Raw genomic sequence first — 11,490 nt, forward strand, 5'->3', positions numbered from 1 at the left:
GCCAGGACCAGACAGATGCACGCCAAGTGCCCTGTGGCCGAGGCCATGTGCTTAGCATGTGGCAACCAGCACCCAACCTCACCCACCCATGAAACCCGAACCCCAACCCCAACCCAGAGGCCGCTCTCAAAGCGGGTCCCCTCGCTATGGAAAGATCTAGATGGAGCCGGGCCGCTCAAGCCCCGCGTCCCCGTCTGTAACCTGCGCCCCTTTAATCCAAGAAGCCACGGCCAGGGCCGCTGCTGGCTGCCCCGATCGTGGACGCTGGACCCCCCAAAAAATAAAATAGGATTTTTTTTTTCCTCTTCCTTCCTGGTCCTGGCGGGGTGGGAGGGGGGGTCTCCCCAAAGCAAACCCTTGGCTCCGGGACCGTCTGTGACTTCACGTAGCGCGCGTCGTCATTCAGGAGGCAGCCAAGGGAGGCTCAGAGGAGGCTCAGAGGCTCGGAGTCTGTGGCCTTTTTTTTTTTTTTTGAAAGCAGAGGGGGGACTCCTGTGTGTCCCCATCATGGGCCCAGATTCCATTTTACAAATGAGATTCCCACCACCCCCTTCCCTGGCGTCTGACCCAGTTTTGGAAACATAACCCCGTGGATGTTTGCATCGAAGTTAATCTTTGGGTTTAAATGAGCAACTTTGTAACGCCTTTGCTGAAGAAGTATAAATTGAGTGTAAAGCTTAGGGTTTAAAAAAAAATGGACCAAGTGTCGTCCTTCTCTCCTGTTTTTTTTATTATTATTTTAATGAGTTTAACCTTTATTTATTGTTAATTTTTTCAAGCTGTCAATGGACCTTTATTTTTTTTTATTCTGTGCGGTGCTGAGAATCGAACCCAGTGCCTCCTCACACGTGCAAGGCGAGCTCAGTGACACTGAGCCACAACCCCAGTCCCCTGGTTTTTTTCTAAATAATTATTATTTTTTTTAATGTTTATTTTTTAGCTATGGGTGGACGTAATGTCTTTATTTTACCTTATGTAGTGCTGAGGATCAAACGCAGTGCCTCACGCATGCTAGGCCAGTGCTCTCTCTCTGAGCCATAACCCCAGCCCTCTTCATTATTTTTAAAATATTGATTTTTTTTAGTTTTAGGTGGACACTATCTGCATTTTTATTTTTACATGGTGCTGAGGATCGAACCCAGTGCCTCATGCATGGTAGGCAAGTGCTCTACAACTGAACCCCAGCCTCTTTTATTTATTTATTTTTTAAACATTGAAAAGATCCATTTGATTAAGGCTTATCAAACCAGTGTCATGTCCTAGATACACATAGTTTTTAAGTTGTTGAGCCTGATTCTTGTCTACAAGGAACTCTTTGTGTATTGGAATATAAAAGGAATAATTTATTAGATTCCCAAGGGCTAAATTAAGGACTTAAAATTTTTTCATTTTCCAAATTGCAACTCTTGGCAACAGTTTCCCCAACACAAGCTAACAGTATATATCTGTGTACTTCCCTAAATATTTCCCATCAAAAACTATGGTTTTTCAACCCAAGAGCCACGTTTTCTTTTCCTATTGATTACCAGAGAGGTAATTTATTCCAAACAGATGTTGCAAGTCTCTCAAATATTTTGAACCAAACCAGGAGAAGATTTAGGGGGCATTTCTTGAGGCAGGCAGTTGAACATCTGGAACAGGCAAAGTGATTTACAGGTATTACTTAAAGGTATTATACCTGAATCATAGATGAATTTGGTAATATGATTTATGCTTGTGGATTATTTTTAGCTTCTAAAACATGTGGCAGGTCTGTGGGAAAGTACCAGATTGGTGCTTGTAAGCACTAATTGGAATGATTGGTCTGTTGGCTAAACAGCTGACCACAGAGAGATTTTTTCTTTTTCTTTCTTTTTTCTCTTTTCCAGCAGGAGGGAGAGTTGAAAACAAACAAACTGTTGGCTCCTCTGCTCTTCCTTAGCCTCCTGACAGTAAGTGGAGAGCCCGAGGAAAGCCACGCACCCTGGTCTGCTATGTGGACCAGTGTGTCACTTAGTAGACGCCCAGTCTGGCAGGAGCAGGTGGTGCTGCAGCCAGGGAATGCTGTCAGGAGATCCCAGGAGCTGTATGCAGTGCTCTCTGGTTTTGTTAAAAAAAAAAAAAAAAAAAAAAACTGCTGGGATAATAAAATAACAGCTTGTGGCCACCACCAGAATTCAGGTTGCAAGTTGAAGGACTTTGTTAACCAGAAATCCCTACAGTGTAACTGGGACCACCTGGAGTGACTCTGTAACTACCCAAGGTGAAGGTATTAACTAGTGAGTCAGGTGGCCAGTGTTGGTGTGGCCAGGGATGCTCCCCAAGTTCTGCCTCAAAGGAGGTTAAGAGAAAAAATGACTTCCGTTTAAAATTCAGGAAAGCTATGTGAAGATGTTGAGAGTGGGACTACATATTTTTTAAACTCATCTGTCGAGTTTAACTTTGGTTTACCTAAAGAGAAGCAATGAATACTTAATAGCATTGAAATTCAAATCAACTTTTTAAAAAGTTACTTGCCATATTTGCTCATGTGGTATATTTGAAGTAGGGAGAGATTGGTGCTCCTATATTAGCTTTTTTGGTACCCTTTATCGCTTAAAAAAAGCCTCTGCAAACCATTTACATTTGTATGTGGTGCTGAGAATCGAACCCAGTGCGTCACACATGCTAGGCAGGCGCACTACCACTGAGCCGCCACCCCAGCCTCTATTTTATTTATTTTTCTGTGGTGCTGAGGATTGAACCCAGGGCCTTGCACTGTTAAAATCCTGGTTTTGGTATTTTCTTTTCTTTCTTTCTCTCTTTTTCTTTTTTCTTTTCTTTTCTTTTTTGGTACTGGGGATTGAACCCAGAGCACTTAACTACTAAGCCACATCCCCAAACCTTGTTAGGGACAGGGTCTCTGAATTGCTGAGGCTGGCTTTGAACTCGCCATCCTCTTGCCTCAGCCTCCTGAGTAGCTGGGATACCAGGCATGTGCCACCACGCCCACTTCTGGTTCTGGTATTTTCTTAGCTGTATAAGGTTTTGGATAAGTCACTTGGTCTCAGATCTTGCTTCCTTATTAAAATGGAGCAAGAATGTATAACTTACAGATTGTGGTATTATAAATAATATATATTTATATATATATTTAAATATATATATTTAAATATCTTTATTTTGTTTATTTTTGTATGTGGTGCTGAGGATCGAACCCAGTGCCTCACATGTGCAAGGCAAGCGCTCTGCCACTGAACTACAGCCCCAAATAATATATTTTTTAATGCTTGATTCATAGTTCACGTTCAGCTCTTAATTCATACTTTCACAGGTAATCAGGGCAGAGAGAAATAAATGTAATGAACCATGGTTCGGCAGTAAATGCAGGAACCAGGGTAACAAAAATTGCTCCTGATTATGTGCCAAGTTCTCTGTTATTTTGACTGGAAAGCAGGTAATGCCGAATGTGTCTTGCTTCCTTCTATTGTATCGGCAGTTTATTTTTATTACAACAGCAAAGTGTTTGTGTACCGTGTTGAGACACCCAACTGACTTACTGGAGCATAATGATCAGTAAGAACATTCAGAGGGCAAAGCTCCACTGGGGTCTAAATGCATTTAAGTCAACAATACAGAGACAGGGATCACCCTGAGCTTGGGGGACATAAGGAGATAACAGCATACAGATGTGAGCACATAAAGATGTGTTGGTAGAAACAGTGAAGTCAGGAAGCTGCACGGTCTACTTTTAGCGTCATTTTTCTTCCCCAGCATTCCTGTTATAGAATTTAAACATTTTAGGGTGTAGTTATGATTGGTTTGTTCCTTGGAACTCATTTTAGTCTTGATCACATACACTTAAACCTAAGGGGGTTCTTGACTTTTTTTTAATATACTTTTTTAGTTGTAATTGAACACAATGCCTTTATTTTATTTATTTATTTTATATATATATTTAGTTGTTGATGGATCTTTATTTGTATGTGGTGCTGAGTATCGAACCCAGTGCGTCACACATGCTAGGCAGTCGCACTACCACTGAGTCGCCACCCCAGCCTCTATTTTATTTATTTTTCTGTGGTGCTGAGGATTGAACCCAGGGCCTCGCACGTGTGCATGTGCTGGTCGAGCACTCTAACCCTGAGCCACATCCCCAGCCCCTCTTGACTGTTCTTATTATCATCACATGCACCATTACTGATATTGCTGAAGGTGAGTTAGTATAACTATGCATGCTTTTTTCCAGGATTTAATCCTTAAAGCCTGCATAATTTGGTTTGTAAAATAGCCAGACCTCTTGGGGCTGAGGTTGTGGCTCAGTGGTAGAGCGCTCTCCTAGCATGGGAGAGGCCCTGGGTTTGCTCCTCAGCACCACATAAAAATAAATAAAGATATTGTGTCCGACTACAACTAAAAATAAATATGTATATTTTTTAAATAGCTGGACCTCTTAGTTTGGCATATGTGGCCTCTCTCAATGGATTTTCAGTCTTTTCTAAGCACATCTTGACTGATATTGGGGCCGAGGATTAGATAGATAATTGAGTTATGGTGGTTGGACATCACCCATTTTTCTTTTACCCTTTATTCTCTTCCATTCAGGAAGTAGATTCTAAGATGAGAAGTTTGAGTGTAAGTGGACTTACCTCCTGCAGGAGCCTGCTGTGTAGGCCTCGAACTAAGTTCTGATGAATGTGTGACGAGTCTCACTAACGGAGGGAGAGTGGAAAGGAAAGGCTGACAGTGTTCCCAGAGGACACAGCTGTACAGGTGTTTACACAGAGCCATCCATAAATTAGCACAAGGTTCCCCAGAACAGTTCTCGCCACAGATCAGTTTAATCATTTCCCTCTTATAAATACAGGGAGGACAGCCATGTGTTTTTTGAGTAATTCAGGTGGGTTAGGGGTTAAGCCAGGCTCATTTTTACCAAAATCTTTTTACTCTGTCAGGATACATCAGTGCAGAAGTTAGTGGTTTTTTTTTTTTTTTAAAGCAAAAGAGAAAAGGGCTGGAGATGTAGCTCAAGGGTAGAGTGGTTGCCTAACAAGTGTGACACTCTGGGTTCAACCCCCACTTGGCCACTGAGTCACATCCCAGCCCTGTTTTGTATTTTATCTAGAAACCGGTCTGAGTTGCTTAGCACCTCACTTTTGCTGAGGCTGGCTTTGAACTCACAATCCTGCCTCAGCCTCCCAAACTTCTGGGATTACAGGTGTGCACACATAGCTTACTTTTTTTTTAATGTTAAGCTAGTATATAGTTTTGTGGCAGTTCATATGATCCACAATTCTGGTTGATTATGAATTTATAGACTAATAGGAAAAGCTGGGGGTACTGACCTGGATGCTGGCTTTTTTAGTGACCCCTGGTGGAAATTTTTCAGCCTGGGAATTTAGATAAAATCAATAAAGTAAATACTGTTTTTATCATTCAGCACTTTCTGGTTCTACTGTCATAGTCATGGCTTTGTTATACACTGAAATCTCAAAAGTGGAAGCTGCTTCTGTCTTGGATTGTTTTTATGTTGAGGAGTGTCTTTAGACTGTTGGGCCTTCATCCCTGTCAGAAACTGCCAGCTGTGAATCCTAAAAATCCATGTGCACACTCTTAGCTATGATTTCTGAAAGTTGGGAGTTTCAAAGTCAGTGTAGTCAATTCGTAATGAGCACATATTTGAAAATACATTGCTACTTTAAATCGGTTGGTGCGGTCATTCTTGTGAATGAGAGCAAGAATTTGGGTGATTTTGTTAGTGCTTGATTAGATTGGATAGGGTCCCTCCAAGGTACAATTAGCTTGATTTATCAAATGACTATCAGACCTTCCCATCCCTCCAAATAAGTAAAAAACTGAGTTATACACTACTAGAAGCATAACTATGGATAGTTGTGCTGATTCAAAGGTGAATGACTTGGTCTCTGCCCTCCAGAATGTGATGGGGTCATCCAGTGGTGCCATTGGACAAATATTAACAAAGTGTCTTTGAGTCTTAATGGGAAGGAGAGTTCAGAGCAGGAAGATGTGTTCAGATTCTTTTATAGAGTTGGCAAGTCAGTTGGCCCCTGACAGGTGGAGCAGGGAGGGGTGGGGGAGCAGTGTGGGGAAATCCAGCCAGGAGCAGTTGTAGGCAGAATCATGGAGACATAATTCTCAGCCATGTCTTATCTTTGTTTTCCTAAGGAATAATGTGAAATTTTTACTTTTTTTTTGGTACCAGGAATTGAACCCAGGGGTGCCTAACCACTGAGCCAGTCACCGCCCCTGTTTTGTATTTTATTTAGAGACAGGGTCTCACTGAGTTGCCTAAGTTGGTGAGGCTGGCCTTGAACTTGTGATCCTCCTGTCTCAGCCTCCCAAGTCGCTGAGATTACAGGCATGTGCCACCGAGCCTGGCTTCTGAATACATTTTCATGAAATGTATTTGTACATTAAGAGGAGTATTAGGCTGTGGGGAACTGCTTTCTAGGATAAGTTAGTGTGCCTCTGAAGGTGGCAGTTGTATGTTTACTTATGCCCAAGTGAAAGGTCTTATCAGGAGGTACCAGTTAATTCAGTGTAAGCGCAGACCAGCTCGTTCACTGTTAGTGATCAGTTTGGCCAGAGAGAAGGCACTTTGCTGGCACGTTACCTAAGCCTGCTGGAGACACCTTTAAAAAGCATGCCATACTGATGATGGGTCTGGGCTATTAATTAAGTTGATATTTCCCTTTTTAAGACTTCAAGTGGGATTTTGTATTCTTTACTTTTTTGGGGGGGGCTTAATTTACTATAAGAAATTATGAGACAGAATTTGTTGATGGTTTTTTTGCCGTAATGTACTGTAGGAAATTATGAGGCGGGGATCCCAAGTTTGAGGCCAGCCTCAGCAACTTGGCAAGACCCTGTCTCAAAAAAATAAAAAGGGCTGGGCTGGAATGTAGCTCAGTGATTAAAAGTCCCCCTTGGCTCAATCCCCCCAGTACTGCAAAAAAAAAAAAAGAAAAGAAAAGAAAGAAAGAAAAAAAAAGATGAAGTAGAGGAGCTTAAAGTATTTCCTGTCCCCTCCCCCCACCTCTGTAAACTTTGGATCTGGGTCCAATGGGTAGAGATTTTAAAAAAAAGATAAAATGGAAAAACAGTTTGGGAAAGATCTTCCCATTGGTTAATGAGTTCTTGAGTAGCTGAATTTTTTTAAAATTGGTTATTTCTATGCTGAAATTAAGCCTGGCATATTAATTGCTGACTATTCCACTGACAAGGGAATCTTCTGACCATTCGATCATTTTCCCTTGATACTTTCCAATTATGAAATGAACAGATTTTTAAAAATGATTTTGAAGGTGAGATTGTCAGGGACTGTCATTCATTATATCTCTACAAGTTCATGTTGAAGCTTAGTGCACTTGGTGCATTCCCCAAATTCCAGCTAAATGGGAGCCAGAAGGGTTGCAAATTTGAGGCCAGTTCAAGTCCTAAATAAGGACTGGGATGCAGCTGTACTCAGTGGCTATGGCAAGGAGAGGCCTGACACAGTGGCATATGGCTGTAATCCCAGGGACTCAGAAAAGAGATAGGAGGGCTGTGGTTGTGGCTCAGTGGCAGAGCGCTTGCCTCACATGTGTGAGCCACTGGGTTCGATCCTCAGTACCACATAAAAATAAAGAAACCAAGAAAATAAAGGCATTGTGTCTGTCTACAACTACTAAAAATATTTTTAAAAAATCTGCTAAAAATATTTAAAAGAAAGCACATAGGATCACAAGTATGAGGCCAACCTGGGCAACTTCGGGACACACTGTCTTATAATAAGTCAGATTTTTTTTCCTTTGCTAGAAGTTAAGCATCTTGTTTCAATATTAAATAATCAAATTTTTAGGACTTGCCATTTGGCCTGACTTACAGTACAACTGTAGGTATTTAAATGAAAAGAACTCATTGAAAGTAATAGTTAAAGTGTACGTAAGCTACCAACAATAAAAAATTAAAAATAAATAATAAAATAAAAATCTCAAAAAAAAGTGTACGTAAGCTGATTTTGAGTGTAAACTAGAAAAGATGCAGAATAAAGGAAATGGGGGGGGTAGTCGTAGATGGATGCAGATAAATATTTATTTATGTGGTGCTGAGGATCAAACCCAGTGTCTCATGCATGAGAGGTAAGTGCTCAACTACTGAGCCCCAGCCCCAGTCTCTAGGTTGATATTTTTAAATCTCTTCCTGGGTGATTTCTTCTGACATGAAATGTGCATTATATGTGCATTATACATTTGAAACCACAAATATCCCGTGGAGCCAATAGACTTTTTTGGCGACGTGGTCACAGCAAGTAGCAGTAGTTGGTAGAGATATTCTTTTGGAAACTTCTTAACAATCAGATGCAGAGTATTGGCATAAATAAGTGTTCGGCTCTTGGTTATTAACAATGGAAATGCCTTTAAAACTGAACTTTAGGGAGGGGTTGTATGTTGCTCAGTGGTAACCTTGGTTCGATCCTCAGCACCACATAAACATAAAAGTAAAACTAAAGATTGTGTCCAACTATAACTAAAAAAAGAAAACTTAAAAAAAAAACACTTTAGCTTAATATTTAGTTACTTTTTTAAAATTTTTTTAAAGCCGGGGTCTCACTAAATTGCCCAGGTTGGCCTCAAACTTGGGATCCTCCTGTTTCACCCTCCTTACTCACTGGGACTCCAAGAACTCTCCACCATGCCTGACCTGGTCCCTAGATTTCTCTACAAGTTAATGAACAGGTTACAGGGTAGAGTGGGGTAGGTCCTGCCAAATTCCTAACCAGCTTTTGGGATTTGGGTGCTGTGGACTGGTAATTCTATCCAATCTTACTCGAAGGAAAACTTTCTTTTCTAGATGATGGTATCTTTCTGTAGCTTTGAAGAAGGTATTTTAAAAACTGTACCACTGCTCAGCAGGGGAATGAAGGGTAAAATACGTAGCCATGGAAGCGAGGAAATAGGAAGTTAGATTTTCATTTCATTCTATTCCATTCCATTGTATTCTATTCTGGGATAGCCTGGGATTATTTTTAGATGGTTACATAAGAAGCACAAAGTCCGTTTATTTCAGTGGGTGTTTTTGTTTTTGTTTCAAAGTGTCACCCAGTAAGAGAGTTTAGTTTGAGATAAATTCCAGGTAGCCTTGTCTTTTTTTGTTGTTTTAAGTTGTAGATGGACATAATATCTTCATTTTTATTGATTTATTTTTTATGTGGTGCTGAGGATCGAACCCACGGCCTCACATGTGTGAGGCAAGTGCTCTACCACTGAGCCACAACCCCAGACTGGTAGCCTTGTGTTAAACGTCAAGTTACAGAAACTTGGGCAGAGGAAAGAACAGAACAGGCCAAATAACAAATGTTCCTAGTCCTGTGGGTAGCCTTTTAGCATTTGGTGTACCACCTTGTTTTCCCAATATTTTGAATATATTTGTGCCCTGTAGACATAGAAATATTTAGTCTTTGTAAATGTTGTTGATGGAGACTGGCTCAGTCATGGGGCAGCTGCTGTCAGGCAGGCAGTTTTATTAGGGGCTAAGATTATCCAGTGAGATCACTTTTTTCAACTGACCTCTGACCTTCAGAATCCTGCTGCAGCTGTTAGAGTTATTCCAATCTTTGTCCCCAGCCAGTGACTTCCAGTTGACCAAACTAAAGCTTAACTGCCTTACAATCATGAAAGGGTATCTGTGGCCTGGGATAAGAAGGCAGTATTGTGTCTGGTACTGAATATTCATTGACACCCTGTGGATTTCATCATCCCATCAACAAATGTGTTCACCTACATCCTGGTGCACACATACTTTGAACAGTCTTCAAGATCAGAAATTGTGAAGGGTGCGATTTGGGAAACTGAGGCAAGAGCATCCCAAGTTCATTGTTAGCCTCAGCAATTTAACAAGACCCTGTCTCAAAAACAAGGGAAGTCGGTCACAGTCGTGCATGCCTGTAATCCCAGTGGCTCTGGAGGCTGAGGCAGGAGGATTGCAAGTTGGAGGCCAGCCTCAGCCATTTAGCAAGACTCTAAGCAGCTCATCAAGACCATGACCACACAGACGAGCAGAAGTGCTATAAAACTAAGGAGTCTGGGGAAGTGGCTCAGTCAGTGGTCACGCACCCTTGGGTTCAGTCCCCATTGCTGCGGAGTGTGTGTTTGGGTGGGGGTATTACGGAAAGTACACATTTTACAATTTTTTACTTTTGTAGGTATTTTACAGTTGATATGCAAGTATATAGATGTGATTGTTTCATTCCAACGTAAAGTGACTTTGAGTCTTGTCCTTTTCCATGTTTTGAAGATCTACCTGCAGCCATGAGCAGCAACGAGTGTTTCAAGTGTGGACGATCTGGCCACTGGGCCCGGGAGTGCCCAACCGGGGGAGGCCGCGGTCGTGGAATGAGAAGCCGCGGCAGAGGTGGTTTTACCTCGGATAGAGGTATTTTTGTCGAATAAAAAATGTTGAAGCGCTTGAGTGTTCCTTAGTATCAAGACTGGTCTAACCAGCCGACTTCTTTTTGTTTTCTTCTGCTCAAAATAGGTTTCCAGTTTGTTTCCTCATCTCTTCCAGACATCTGTTACCGCTGTGGTGAGTCTGGTCATCTGGCCAAGGATTGTGACCTTCAGGAGGATGGTAAGTGTCTCGCAGCTCCTCCCCCGCCGAGGTGAGCCCGGGATGCGGGGCAGGGTCCCGCCCTCCACGCGATGCGCCATGAACTTGAGGTTCACAGCCTTGGTCTGCTTCTTTCCCCTCCTGCTGAAGCCTGCTATAACTGTGGCAGAGGTGGCCACATCGCCAAGGACTGCAAGGAGCCCAAGAGAGAGCGAGAGCAATGCTGCTACAACTGTGGCAAACCAGGCCACCTGGCTCGTGACTGTGACCACGCGGACGAGCAGAAGTGCTATTCTTGTGGAGAGTTCGGACACATTCAGAAAGACTGCACCAAAGTGAAGTGCTATAGGTAAGTTGGGGTGGCCCTGGAGGGGCTCTGAGGCTCCAGAAGTGGCGTGAGTGTATGTGGAAGGACCTTGCCGCTCTGTCCCTCCAGTGGGAGCTAGCTGGCTGTGGCCTCGTGACACTCCTTTTCAGCACCTATAAGGAGCAGCTTATGTGGTTGTCAGTGTATCAGGATGACTAGTGGCTAGGGCACCTGCACAGTTTGCAAAACCCCCTGCCCCCCACCTTCCTGTCTGGGAGTGAACCCAAGGCTCTGTGTGGCTGTCCCTATTTATTTTTCCTTTTGCAACAAGGTCCTGCTAGGTTGTCCAGAGTGGCCTGGAACTTAGGATCCTCCTTCCTTAGGCTCCCCAATAGCTAGGATTACAGGTGTGTTACTGCCCAGCATAGCTGATGTCTTTTAAGGACTTTTTGTTTTGGTTGGTTGGTTGGTTCTTGAGACATTGTCTGGCTAAATTGCTGAGGCCAGTCTAGAACTTGTGATCCTCTTGTCTCTGCCTCTTTAGTAGCTGTGATTACAGGCATGCACAACTGCACTTAGCTCTTAAGGACTTTTTTTTTTTTTTTTTTTTTTTTTTG

At 42.5% G+C, this 11,490-nt stretch overlaps 1 protein-coding gene across 9 annotated transcripts in view; it reads left to right on the forward strand.

The window, feature by feature from the left end:
- Positions 1–1,908: 1,908 nt before the first annotated feature.
- The window catches only part of LOC107160099 (CCHC-type zinc finger nucleic acid binding protein), an 11,195-nt gene continuing 1,613 nt past the window's right edge, over positions 1,909–11,490 (forward strand). Inside the window, exons 1-4 of one of the 9 annotated variants that reach the window (XM_015506764.2) lie at positions 1,909–1,931; positions 10,255–10,392; positions 10,495–10,587; positions 10,714–10,915. In XM_015506764.2, the coding sequence (XP_015362250.1) occupies positions 10,269–10,392; positions 10,495–10,587; positions 10,714–10,915 (419 nt within the window). In that variant the 5' untranslated portion in view covers positions 1,909–1,931; positions 10,255–10,268. Of the gene's footprint in view, positions 1,932–10,250; positions 10,393–10,494; positions 10,588–10,713; positions 10,916–11,490 lie in introns of those variants that run through there. The other 8 variants (XM_015506766.2, XM_015506765.2, XM_048786267.1 and 5 more) reach the window with 8 other exon arrangements.

This window comes from Marmota marmota, unplaced genomic scaffold (genome assembly GCF_001458135.2).
Source record: "Marmota marmota marmota unplaced genomic scaffold, marMar, whole genome shotgun sequence".
NCBI lineage: Eukaryota > Metazoa > Chordata > Mammalia > Rodentia > Sciuridae > Marmota > Marmota marmota.